At 41.5% G+C, this 14,407-nt stretch overlaps 1 protein-coding gene across 1 annotated transcript in view; it reads left to right on the top strand.

Moving 5' to 3' along the window:
- The window catches only part of LOC117965125 (phospholipase A2 inhibitor NAI-like), a 35,915-nt gene extending 22,006 nt beyond the window's left edge, over window positions 1–13,909 (top strand). The window contains exons 4-5 of the mRNA XM_059007459.1: window positions 9,689–9,823; window positions 13,522–13,909. Of these exons, the coding sequence (XP_058863442.1) occupies window positions 9,689–9,823; window positions 13,522–13,727 (341 nt within the window). The 3' untranslated portion in view covers window positions 13,728–13,909. The remainder of the gene's footprint in view (window positions 1–9,688; window positions 9,824–13,521) is intronic.
- The last annotated feature ends 498 nt before the right edge of the window (window positions 13,910–14,407 follow it).

The following is a 14,407-nucleotide window of genomic DNA, read 5'->3' as shown; positions in this document are numbered from 1 at the left end:
GAAGATCTGGGCATCATCAGCACAGCGGTGATAGGAGAAGCCAAGAGAAGAGATAATTGAGCCCAGAGAATAGGTGTAGAGGGAGAAGAGAAGCACCAAACCTACTGGGAGGGGGACAGGGTGAGGAGAGGGAGCCATGCCAGGAAACCTGAAAAGAACGGTTAGAGAGATAGGAAGAGGACCAAGCGAGAGCAGTATCAGAGATTCCTAGGTCAGAGAGAGTAGAGAGGGGGATATAGTGGTCCACAGTATCAAAGGCTGCAGAGAGGTCCAGCAGGATTAGGATAGAAGACTGAGGCGCAGCATGAGCAGACAGGAGAGAGTTAATGACAGATAGGAGAATGGAGGAGGATAGTTGGTGGTGTACTGCTCGTTCCAGAAGTCTTGGAGAGGAAAGGGAGGAGAGAAATAGGACAGTAGTTCAGGGGAGAGGAAGGATCAAGAGATGTGAGCAGTTTTAAAGAAATCTGGAAAGGAACCAGAGAGCAGTGAGTTATTGATGAGAGAAGAGATGAAAGGAAGGAGAGAAGGGGTGATAGATTGGAAGTAGTGAGTAGGGAGTGGGTCCAGAGCACAAGTGGTGGCTTTGGAGGACAGGAGCAGGGAGAGAAGGTCAGAGTCAGAGAGTGGTGTGAAGGAGGGTTTAGAAGAAGGATGGGCAGCAGGGGGGTGAGCTGGGTTAGAGGGAGGGAGGGTGGGGAGAGTAAAGAAGAGGCAACAGATGTCAGAGACTTTAGAGAAGAAAGAGGCAAAGTCATCCACTGAAAGAGAGGTGGATGGGGTGGAGGTTTGAGAAGGGAAGAGAAGGTGGAAAAGAGGAGTAGAGGAGATGATGGTATAGTAGAAAAACTGCTGATGGCAGAGGAGAAGGAGGAGAGGAGAGAGCGGTATGAAGTGAGGAAGGAGGGCAGCCTGGATCTTCTCCACTTCCATTCAGCAGTGTGAAGTTTGCTACGGGAGGAGCAGAGTGTGAGTGACAGCCATGGCGGGAGAGGGTTGGAGCGAGCAGGCCGAGTGACAGGGACAGGTGGAGTCGAGGGTGGAGGCTACGGCAGAGAGAAAAGAGGTGGTAGCATAATCTACTGAGAGTTTGGAAAAGGTTGCAAGGGAGGGAAGGAGGGAGAGAGCCAAGGAGGTGAAGGCAGGTTGGGAGAGGGGAACAGAGGTTACGGTGGGAGGTGAGAAAAATGGTAGAGGTTGGGGAGAGAGGGGAGTGAGGGAGAAGGAGAGGAAGTAACAGTGGCTTACTTATTTTTTGCAATCATTTTTATTATTTATTTAAAGTGTTGTGAGGTGTATCCATCTGCCAAAAAAGTAGCACCTTTTGTGGTTCCTATAGCAACAAGACAGCATTGCTTTAGACTAGGGGTGATCTATGAAGCTAATGTTTTAATTACTATATATATATATATATATATATATATATATATATATATATATATATATATATATATATATATATATAAGGGATAACACACGACAGGGCGTCGGTTGTGTTGCATTAACATACGAAGCGTATGGAGTGCCTTATCCCGCTTATAAAACGGACGGGGGATAACTAGCCAAAACGGCTGTGTGACGGGGTGCCCGCCACTTGTTAATTTATATGTTTGTACTGTTATGATTTATTACTGTTTTTATGTATATATGTATTTGTTCCTTTTATTATTAATATGAGTTTGCGTTTGTGTGTTTTGGATCAGCAGGGAGGGGTTTAAATTCCTTTATTTATGATTCAATCTTTAGATTATATTCAGATTTGAATTCTTACATGCAAAATAATAATAACAGTTCGATTGAACTTTACACAATACAGCAGCCTGTCTTCATATACACCCCGGGGAATTACGCAATTACGCGCCCGCATAATTTTACGCATAAAACGTATGATCAAGCATTGCCGCATAATAACCCTTAAGACCGTTAATAAATGGTCCGTAAGTGATACTGAGAGTGGGCAGCCCGCAATTAAGTTCTTGAAATGCGTACGGATTTTCAACCCCAGAAGAGTTCCTGTAATGTCTCATGTCAAGCAGGATTCCGCTTCAATTCCTGGCTTCAGTGACATTCCACAAGAGGAGTTTGCTTTGTATACCGGGAAGGTGGCGCTCGACGCGATCCAGCGCGCTGAACAGTCAGGGGGAATTGACATCGCCATGTTTTGGTCAGCAACATCCGACCGATTCCCGAATATAAAAACATTAGCTTTTAGATACATACATGTTGTAACAAACACAGCTGATGCTGAGCGCAACAACTCGCTGTACAACCTTGTTCTCTCTGATCGAAGGCGTTCTCTTTCGGAGGACAAACTAAAATAGCTGGCTTTCCTTTACTTCAATCTTGCAATTTAAAAAGACTTCACGTCAACATAACATCATTTTGATTAGTCTTTGATGCTTTATTTAATTTGTACCTGCTGTGCTATGGTAGTATAAGAAGTACCGAGTATAACTGCACATATTTTTTTTCACATTGCACAGTACTTTTGTTTAATAGTTAGTTTTTTGCACTTGTGAGCATCTAATTCATAGCAGGCTAATTTTGCTGAAAAGTCCTTATGCTAAATTTACTGCATTTAGTTTTAAAATTTACACCTAATGGGTCATTTTTTTGTTCAAGGAATGATAAAGCAGTTGATTCTGTGATACAAATGTGCTGTGTGCTATATAAATACAAAATACCTGTACATATTTCTAAAGAAGGTTAAAACAGTGTTATATTTAGTTCGATTTGTAAACAAATAATACAAAGGATTTAATGTTGCATAATTTTGTATTTTTCCTTGCATAATTTTGTATTTTTCCTGTGCATAATTCCATGGGGTGTATTCATATAATCACCATTGAGTTTTCTAACAACAGTCTTTGATGCGGCTGCCAGTGAGCCTTAGAGCGCCACCTACTGACGGGGTGCCACCATCGCAATTATATTATTGTTTAGTTTTTTTTTTTTTAAGGGGGTACCTATTTTCCTGGCAATTCTATTTTGTTTCTACCCAACTTACTTTCTATGTGCCACATTAATTATTGATTAATTGGGCTCCAGCCACAAACTATAAAAGTCAGGAGAGATCCTTTGTCAGGGGAGAGAGCTCAGAGATTGTTCTGTTTTACTTTGGCCCCCGTGCCATTTGTTTTCCCGAGTGTTTTGTTTTGTTTAAACGGTTTGTTTTGTTTAATAAAAGCTGAGCGCCGTAGCGTTTCAGTTTTGCCCCTCCATTACTTGTTTTGAGTCTGTGTTTCTGGTCTGATGTCACCCCTGCAAAGCCATCCTTCTCACAGTTAGTGTCAGAGTGGGATGACAGCGTCGCCAAGCGTCAGGCCAAAAATACTGCTTTTTCTGTTTTTTCAAAAATAGTGTTTTTTGTTTTTATTTGGGGGGAAAAAAATAAATAAGGGGCGGGCACCCAGTCACAGGCTAAAATAACAATAAAACATGGCTAAAAACTTAGCGACTGTAAATATATACACTGCTTTTAGAGAAAATGTATTAATTGAACTGGTATTAGACTAAAATAAGTTCCGCCGTGCATTAAGCTATATTTATGCATAGCTTAAAACCCCTGAGGAGCCAATCAGTGTGCAGCATTCAAAATTCTGTTTTCTATCTATCTATCTATCTATCTATCTATCTATCTATCTATCGATAGTCACCTCCAAAATTATTGGCACCCTTGATAAAGATCGAAACCACAGTGTTTTCAATGGGGTTCAAGTCCAGAGACTGAGATTTTGTGGTCAATTAACCATTTCTTTGTGGCTGTATGCTTGGGGTCATTGTCTTGCTGGAAGATCCACTTGCGGCCAAGTTTCAGCCTTCTGGCAGAGGCAACCCAGTTTTTGGCTAAAATGTCCTGGTACTGGGTAGTGTTCATGATGACTTTGACCTTAACAAGGGCCCCAGGACCAGTGGAAGCAAAACAGCCCCATAACATGGGCAGCAGTGTGGAGTAGTGGTTAGGGCTCTGGATTCTTGACCGGAGGGTTGTGGGTTCAATCCCAGGTGGGGGACACTGCTCCTGTACCCTTGAGCAAGGTACTTTACCTAGATTGCTCTAGTAAAAAAACCAACTGTATAAATGGGTAATTGTATGTAAAAATAATGTGTAAAAAAATAATGTAATTGTATGTAAAAATAATGTGATATCTTGTAACAATTGTAAGTCACCCTGGATAAGGGCATCTGCTAAGAAATTAATAATAACATCAAAGATCCACCACCATATTTTACAGTAGGTATGAGGTTCTTTTCTGCACACGCATCCTTCTTTCGACACCAAACCCACCGCTGGTGTGCGTGGCCAAAGAGCTCTGTTTTCGTCTCATCTGACCATAGCACCCGGTTCCAATCGAAGTGCCAATGGTGTTCAGCAAACTCCAGGCGCTTACGTTTGTTGGTTGTTCTCAATAAAGCCTTTTTTTCTGGCAACCTTTCCAAATAGTCTATTGACATGAAGGTGGCGTCTAATTGTAGATTTGGAGATTTGGTGACCCCAAGATGCAACCAAGTTCTGCAATTCTCCAACTGTGGCCCTTGGATTTCTCTTTGCCTCCCGAACCATCTGCCTCACTGTGTGTGGGAGCAAGATACACTTGCGTCCTCTACCAGGCAAGTTTACCACTGTTCCAGTGGTTTTGAACTTCTTAATTATTGCCCTAATAGTGGTAAGTGGTATATTTAGTTTTTTAGCTATTGTTTTGTACCCATTGCCTGATTTATGAAGGTCAACAACCATTTGTCTCTTTTCATATGTGAGTTCTTTGCCTTTCCCCATGGTGATGGATGACAAATGGATTTCATATGCGTGTTACCCCATTTTTATACCCCAGTGAAACAGGAAGCCATGGAAGGCCACAATACAGTTCCTTAAGACTGAGATGAACTTAAAGAAGTAGAATGTTAATGCAGATTTAATTTAATTTGATTTTATTTATAAGAATCTTTAGGGGTGCCAATAATTCGCTGATGTTTAATGGAGTTTCAGAAGCATAAAACATCATCTCTTGTTGGATTAAGGTTTCCTTGGAAGTAGTGTGTGTTTGTTGCCGTCCATGAAGTAACAATTCCATTGCTTGTTCGGTCTTCGTTTTCTTTTTAACAGGTAAGTCCTCTGTGCTGCACTTACTTGTACAGGCACAATTTCCGTCATTTTCGAGTTTGTCCTCCACCAGCCTCACTAGTTTGGAAGAGAGTGCTTCATGCACGCGGGCTTTGGTCTGTTCGTATAGGAAATCCAGATGGCAAAATCGTGGGGTCAAGAAATGAGATAAAACACAGTGGCATAACCTCATTACTTGGGTCATTCAGCTGATGTAAATCGCAGAGACAAATTACGCACAAGCTTATCTCTCAAACTCTGTTTAACTGGAATTAGCAAATCAGTTGATTAAAGAAGACGCTGTCTCCTCTTCATCAGGAACTTCAGTCAGTCTGTGTTTTATCCCTGTTGCAAGTGGGTACAAAGAACTAGCCGTAATGTTTTTCTCTGCACTCAAAAGTATTGTAGCCAGTTCGAATGGCTGTAGTAGAGGGAGTATCTCATCCATTAGCTTCGTGAGATCTAAAGTAGCTGCGTCAGACTTTCTGGTCAAATCTGGGTTTGACAAAACAGCAATAGCTGGCCATTTTAATTCAAGAAGGTGTTCAAACATATAATAAACTGTGTTCCACTTTGAGTGGTGCTTTTTCTGTGTTCAGCATTTCTGTTTGTTTCCTATATAAATCGCTTGTTGCCATCTCAATCTTTTTAAAATGTGCAACCAGTCTCCTTGCTGCTGCCACTAACACATGGACTTGTCGTACATCCTCCAAGCTTTTCTGAATGATGAGATTTATATTGTGCCCTGCACAGCTCACACGTGCCACGCTACCACAAAGTAACACAGCACGCTCGCCAGCAGAAAAGACATTGCTCGGTAGTGATGGACATTGAATCACACTCCTGACTTGAATCTTGTCAAAGCTTTTCCTTTGCACACTCGTGATCCAGAGTAATGAATTTGGGAATTATCTTTCGACAGAGCTTCATAGCCTGGAGCAAGATTGGCAATCAGATTTTTAAACGCAGATCCCTCTACTATACTAAGAGGTCTGATATCTTGTGTGACAACATCCACTATCAGGCCTGTTATTTATTTTGCTGTGATGCTTTTTGGATCAACTTTCTTTCCAAAATAAGCTGTCACTGAAGGTGTTGCTTTCTTTAGTTTTTTACTTGTGTTCCGCTGTCGTATTTTGTCGGGTGCTGTCTTACTAAATGATCTCGCAGGTGGGTGGTATTGCCACAGTAGCTCATTAAAACATCATAAACAGTGCATTTTACATTTCCATTTAGTTTTTTTGTCACGCTTAGTACCCTTGAAAACGCGTACGTTTTCAAGGGTACTAAGCGTGACAAAAAAAGGTTATTATTATTATTATTATTATTATTATTATTTTATTATTATTATTATTATTATTATTAAAGGAACCAAAGGAAAGACAAATAATAAGAGTGATTTTATTTTTTGCTGGTCCAAATAAAAAACGGTCCTATTTTACTGATAGTTGTGTTTTTTTGGTTTTTTTTCAACCATCGCTGGTTATTTTATCCATCGAAGGTTATTCTAACGATTCGATGCATCGATGCATTGTCCCAGCCCTAAAAAACATTGCCTGACAGCGTGCACTGTTGACAGAAACACGATTCTCCCCTTCATTCTTTGCTAAGTTGAATTTAAGAATGTTAGTAGATCACTGAGATCAGATGATACTGATAAGCTAAAAATACCAAGTACTGCTACAAATATGGGAGAACATGCATTTGCGGTTTGTGCAGAAAAAACTGGAATAATTTACCGGGGTACCTACTAAATGCACATGATATTTTTAAGAAACATTTAAAGAAACATATTCATATTCAAGTAAATGTTTTTTTATAATGTGTGTTTTTGTTGTTGTTTATACCGGTTTAAGTGTAGTTTTTAAGAAATATTCAACTCTTTTGTACTGAAATAAGCATTGTCTATGTATTTATTATTTGTTTATTTAGCAGACGTCTTTATCCAAGGCGACTTACAGAGACTAGGGTGTGTGAACTATGCATCAGCTGCAGAGTCACTTACAACTACGTCTCACCCGAAAGACGGAGCACAAGGAGGTTAAGCGACTGAATAAACTGCCATTTTTGTTTGATTACAAGTTCTCTCCATTGAGCTCTTTTCAGTTTGAATAAAAAGGAGATTCAATTATTTTTTGTTTTATTCTGACAATTATAATTGTGTATTTTTGTTAGAGCTGAAAGGAGCTTGCATTCAGATTCCTGTTTTTCAAGTAAATACAGTATGTTACATGTTAACGTGTTACAGAACCCCCTGCAGAAACACATTACCTTTTTTGACATAAACTAGGGATTTACTTTTATCAGCTTTTACTTGGCAACGTTCGCCGGGAGAAAGACTTTTTTTTTGTAAGCATTGCAGTGTATCTGCAACAATACTGGTGAACTGAGTGTCGTGCAGAGTATCCAGATAATGCTTCCTTCTGCAAGAATACTGGTGAACTGAGTGTCGTGCAGAGTATCCAGATAATGCTCCCTTCTGCAAGAATACTGGTGAACTGAGTGTCGTGCAGAGTATCCAGATAATGCTCCCTTCTGCAAGAATACTGGTGAACTGAGTGTCGTGCAGAGTATCCAGATAATGCTCCCTTCTGCAAGAATACTGGTGAACTGAGTGTCGTGCAGAGTATCCAGATAATGCTCCCTTCTGCAAGAATACTGGTGAACTGAGTGGCGTGCAGAGTATCCAGACCACGCTCCCTTCTGCAAGAATACTGGTGAACTGAGTGGCGTGCAGAGTATCCAGACCATGCTCCCTTCTGCAACAATACTGGTGAACTGAGTGGCGTGCAGAGTATCCAGATAATGCTCCCTTCTGCAAGAATACTGGTGAACTGAGTGGCGTGCAGAGTATCCAGACCATGCTCCCTTCTGCAACAATACTGGTGAACTGAGTGTCGTGCAGAGTATCCAGACCATGCTCCCTTCTGCAAGAATACTGGTGAACTAAGTGGCGTGCAGAGTATCCAGACCATGCTCCCTTCTGCAACAATACTGGTGAACTGAGTGTCGTGCAGAGTATCCAGATAATGCTCCCTTCTGCAAGAATACTGGTGAACTGAGTGGCGTGCAGAGTATCCAGACCATGCTCCCTTCTGCAAGAATACTGGTGAACTGAGTGTCGTGCAGAGTATCCAGATAATGCTCCCTTCTGCAAGAATACTGGTGAACTGAGTGGCGTGCAGAGTATCCAGACCATGCTCCCGTCTGCAAGAATACTGGTGAACTGAGTGGCGTGCAGAGTATCCAGACCATGCTCCCTTCTGCAACAATGCTGGTGAACTGAGTGGCGTGCAGAGTATCCAGACCATGCTCCCTTCTGCAACAATACTGGTGAACTGAGTGTCGTGCAGAGTATCCAGATAATGCTCCCTTCTGCAAGAATACTGGGGAACTGAGTGGCGTGCAGAGTATCCAGACCATGCTCCCTTCTGCAAGAATACTGGGGAACTGAGTGGCGTGCAGAGTATCCAGACCATGCTCCCTTCTGCAAGAATACTGGTGAACTGAGTGGCGTGCAGAGTATCCAGACCATGCTCCCTTCTGCAAGAATACTGGTGAACTGAGTGGCGTGCAGAGTATCCAGATAATGCTCCCTTCTGCAAGAATACTGGTGAACTGAGTGGCATGCAGAGTATCCAGACCATGCTCCCGTCTGCAACAACGCTGGTGAAATTAGTGGTGTGCAGAGTATCCAGACCATGCTCCCGTCTGCAACAATACTGGTGAACTGAGTGGTGTGCAGAGTATCCAGACCATGCTCCCGTCTGCAACAACGCTGGTGAACTGAGTGGCGTGCAGAGTATCCAGACCATGCTCCCGTCTGCAACAACGCTGGTGAAATTAGTGGTGTGCAGAGTATCCAGACCATGCTCCCGTCTGCAACAATGCTGGTGAACTGAGTGGCGTGCAGAGTATCCAGACCATGCTCCCGTCTGCAACAACGCTGGTGAACTGAGTGGCGTGCAGAGTATCCAGACCATGCTCCCTTCTGCAACAACGCTGGTGAAATTAGTGGTGTGCAGAGTATCCAGACCATGCTCCCGTCTGCAACAACGCTGGTGAACTGAGTGGCGTGCAGAGTATCCAGACCATGCTCCCTTCTGCAACAACGCTGGTGAAATTAGTGGTGTGCAGAGTATCCAGACCATGCTCCCGTCTGCAACAACGCTGGTGAACTGAGTGGCGTGCAGAGTATCCAGACCATGCTCCCTTCTGCAACAACGCTGGTGAAATTAGTGGTGTGTTGTGTGAACAGAAAGCCAGCATCGTTGCATGAGGGAGTGTGATCGGATACACTACAGTCCTGACTTGGTCCTGCTGGCGAACGCTGTTCAGTAAATGCTGAGAAATGTGTTGCCCGGTTGATTTATGATCCATGATGTGTGATTAAAAAATTTCAAGAGTCAAACCACACAGAACACAGCAAAGATGCCACATCTTGGAAACTTGAAGTTAATAAAAAAAGGTAGCAGTTCAGTGGAAGTAGATTTCTTTTCATTATACTGTGTGTGTGTGTGTGTGTGTGTGTGTGTGTGTGTATATATATATAAATTACATACCTGTTTTTTATTCTTTTTTTTTTAGTTTTGAAGACAGAGAAAGAAAATGGGGTTCATTGTCCGGCCTGCCTTGGTCTCCCTGGGGACTGCAGTGACACGCTGCTTACGAAGTGCAGTGGGAGCCAAAACCAGTGCATCACAGTCTCTATGTCATATTATGGTAGCTTTCTTTCTGTTTTCATTTCTTAAAGGTGTCAAGTCTTTTAAACCAACTTTCTTATGTCAAACCACATATGATCTCTAGTATTTAAAAGCATCATGTTAGATCAAGTGAATACATGGGCCAAATCACAACTACGAAACCTACATCTATGGTTAAACTTAAAAATTACCACATTGTCAGATTACTGGTAATATTTTTAAGTTGCGTCAATAAGGATCTGCATTTATCAACTGACATGGAAAACTCCAAACATTATACTATACTATGAACAAACTGAATGATATATTTAGAATATTTTACTGCAACAAACCAAATAACCCTTCATGTAAATAGAGCATTTCCTTTCTGTGTGACAGCGTGAGGTCGTCTGAAGAGAATTTAAACAATATGTTGCTTTGTTTTAATTTATTTTTTGGTGGCGGTGAAATTAAGATTTCCGCTACCTCATCCACAATTTATCGCCTTCAAAGAGTTCATTTTTCAATTGAATTATCTTAGTTCTCTGTATACTTCCAGTCATAAAATTAATATATTTCTCGTACGTGCTGGACAAAACACAAAAGTAAAGGCTCCAATCAGAATCTGCGTGTGGTTGCTCTGCACACTGATTGGCTGTATCTCTCTTGCTACTGAACTGGGTGACGTATCCCTCTCCTGCGGTTCTATTGCCTTCTATTTTTCCACCACCAGAATTTTCCCTGCCAGTGCTGTAGCATGCGTCCTGTGATTGGCTCATAGTATCAGCTGATGCTGCCTGCCAAGTTTATTGCTTCTGTTCAGTGTGGTGTTGGATCGAAACAATCACACAAGCGATAACTGAAGATTAATCTTGTGGTTTCAACATGGGGCGAAAATGCATGGCTGTGTAAAAGAAAAATAATGTTTTGAGAGATTTAAAAAAGTAGCAGTGAAGGATGGTGAGAATAAAAGAGCATGTTAAAAGCAACACACCAAGCTAAAAGAGGGTGGTGAGGGGGGGTTAGCTTGTGGATGACAAACACCTGTTAGGAGACGCAAATCCGCTGTTGATACTGGCAAACATTCAATTTTGCGTGTTTCAGCTGACATCTGAAGGGCATCACGTGATCAGCTCACTTTAACCCCGAGGATACCCGGCTATTGTAGGCCATCACACGCCCAGACCCTCTTCTTCTCAGGTGGCAATGAACACACATCTCACGTATGGTTCGGTTGAACCGTTCGCAGTGGCCATTGTCAGGGGATGGTGCGGTTCTTTCATACAGCTCTGATATAATACCAGCCTCGAAACTGCAATGGGATGGACAGCAGTAGTAACGAACCGGAGCCAGATAAGAGCGTCTGCTTCTTCGTAGGTACTTCAATCGTAAATCTGGTAAACATATCGATTAAAACCAGGACATTTTCATATCCATCTGTGGATTTTTCTAAACGGGTGTAATCCTGCTCTAACATTGATGCATATCATTGGTGCACGAAAAACATGTTTGGCCAGAGCACATCGTTTGCACTGCTTCACCCACATCTGGACAGTGTTGGTCATTGTTAGAACATAAGGAATTCCAGAACAAGGAAAGGACATTCGGCCCACTCATGCTCATTCATTTTGATGCTAGTGTGATCCATTAGCGCTCACAAGAGGAAAAAACAAACCCCTAACAGATTATTAAGGGAAATAAAACCTCTGGGAATCCGTGGCTAAGCGGATCTGGGCAGGCTAGCTAAAGGTCTTATTGTGGTTTTCACTGAAAGGGTCAGGCCTATATATTAACGGTCATGGCAGCATCCAGTCTCTTCATGAAAGATCCGAGAGTCTCAGCTTCAACTACTTTCTCCAGTAACCTATTCCAATGGTTCACCATCCTTTCTGTGAAAAAGTTTATTTTCCCTTCCGTTCTGAATTTGCCCTTCTTCAGCTTCCACCTGTGGTCCCTGGTTCTGCTCTTGGTTATCTGAAAAACATCATTCTCAGCAGTAACTTTTTTATACCTTTCACAGTTTTGAATATCTCTATCATGTCTCCTCTAACTCTTCTCCTTTCTAGCTATATTAATTAAGCTCTTTCAGTTTGTCTTCATATGACATGCCCTTTAATGTTGCTCTCCTCCGTACTCTTTCTAAAGGCTCTGTGTCTTTTTTTTATAATACAAGGATCATAACTGTACACAATATTCTAAGTGTGGTTGCACCAGTGCATTGTATCATTTTAGTATAACCTCTCTAGATTTCAATTTGACTGTTTTTGCAATATAACCTAGTATTCTGTTTGCCTTTTTTATAGCTTCTCCACATTGTACTGTTGGCTTTAGTGTTTTATCCACTACGACCCCTAAATCCTTTTCGTATATGGCTTCTTCTATTTCCTTGCTGTTCATGTTATACTTCTAATATTTTTTCACCCTACATGCAGGGCTTTACATTTCATCTGCCATGTGTCAGCCCATGTTTGGATCTTATTCAGATCTCTTTGGATTATTAATGCTGCTGATTGAGGGTTGGCAACCCCTCCCAGTTTTGTGTTGTCTGCACATTTGCACAACTTACTGATTATATCCAGGTCTAGATTATTTATATAGATTAGGAATAACAGCGGAACACCCTGGAATCCTTCAAGAAGCTGCTTGATAATATCCTGGGATCAATAAGCTACTAACAACCAAGCGACCAAGATGGGCCAAATGGCCTCCTCTCGTTTGTAACCTTTCATTTGCCATGTGTCTGCCCAGTTTTGAATGCATTCTAGATCATTTTGAATGACCTTTGCTGCTGCAGCAGTGTTTGCCACGTCTCCTATTTTCCCCTGAAATAAAAGACCCTGGATGTGTCTTTTAAATTCTTGGAAGACTTGTGGTTGAACTCTTCGGTGTCTTTGCTTTATTGGGCTTGCTTCTCCGTCAGGATCCGGTGTGTCTCTGTCGTGGTGTAGCCATAATCATGTCAGTTTAAAAAAAAAAACATCTCAATGACTCTCCAATAAAGTTCTCAGGGTCCTGACCTGCGACAGAGTCAATCCTTGTAAGTTCACCTGTACAGGAAGTGACAATTCCTCCACATCTGCTTCAGAAGACTGTCAACTTCTGGCTTGAGGTCTCGAATGTTCAATACATTTCCTCTCTTCAAATGCTACTACCTCTTTTGAGGAGTCTCACAGGAACTCTCTGTTGTGGCACTGGCAAGGACGTTAAGTCGAGTGTGAGGGTACAGCTTCACGGGCCTCTCACTTGAGTTGAGGAGTCTCACACTCAGGGAGCGCTCTTTTAGCTTCATGGCCCCGACTCTCTGGAACTCTCTCCCAGCTTTAGTGCGTGCAGCTCTCACAGTCGCTCGCTTCAAATCAACTCTCAAGACCCACTTGTTCTCTTTTGCTTTCCATGCTCTCTAACCCTGGTATCTGTTATTAGCATCCACAATGTTTAGAATTCCCATCCTAGCCTTGTATTTAATGTATTATGCCTATATTTAATGTATTTGCATTTTTTTAACCCCCCCCAAACTCGTAATTTGTAAAGTAGCCCCCTCCTTCACACCTTCAACAGCGCTCCCTCAATCCTCCATCTTGTTTCTCTGCTCTCTGAACCCCATAAAACAGTGCCCTTTTCAGATATATTACATTATAATTGGCTAGAGGCTGTAGCTTTCAGTTAATTAATTGGCTAATTGTAATAATATTTTTTTTGTGTGTAAAACATGTTTGTAAAACATTTATTGTCTTTCAGATGCCACAGGTAAATATGTGAATTTCCTGTTGAAGGGCTGCGCGAGTCAATCTGCCTGTCATGAAGAATCTTTTATACAGTTTGCTAGGTTTTATTCAATCAACTATAATATAACTGCATCTTGTACCAGTGGATTCTGTCCCCATGGAAACATGTCCATTCTTTTTGCATCTGTTATTCTGGCTTTCAAAGTCGTGTTTATTTAAGGCAGGGAATGGTACTGTTGCAGTTTGTGAAATGTGTGCTGCTTCATGCCACTCTCTAAACGTCATGTGGGTTACGACTGTTAATAAATCTTAGTATAGTGTATCAGTGCCTGTCCCACAAAAATACATATACTCTGTTACTCCTGCTGTGTTAATACTAATAAAAGTGATAAAAGCCTCTGGCGTTCATTTCTGCTGAATGATAAATAACCCACACAGACATACTCTTCCCATGCTGGCGTTGTTGGTGTTAGCCCTGGTAGATGGTTTTCACTTGACCATCAAGTTTTAATACAATTCTTATTATGTACATTCTTGTCGTGTTTGCCAATGCTATGAGTTTGGAAAGTCATATGCTATAAAGTGCAACTGCAAAAAACGATCAAAAATGAAATAAACAAACATTTGAAAAGAAGTAAGTGTATATACAGGTATATAATTTATATAAGGAACTGAACAACCGAAACGATGTAAAATAAAGAAAATAAATGGGTTTATATACAGTCATATTCTATAATGTGCAACTGCAGAAAACGGTAAAAAGATTTAAATAAACAACCATTTGAATAGAAGCAAGTCTATATACAGGTATATAATTTATGCACGAAACTGTACAACCCAAAAGACAAAAACCTAACTCCTTCTTGGAGTACTAACTAAACGTTTCAGTCATTAAGTGT

Source organism: Acipenser ruthenus, chromosome 35, assembly GCF_902713425.1.
Source record: "Acipenser ruthenus chromosome 35, fAciRut3.2 maternal haplotype, whole genome shotgun sequence".
NCBI lineage: Eukaryota > Metazoa > Chordata > Actinopteri > Acipenseriformes > Acipenseridae > Acipenser > Acipenser ruthenus.
The sequence above is the reverse complement of the archived record's forward strand: the minus strand, read 5'-3'. Positions and strand labels throughout refer to the sequence as shown.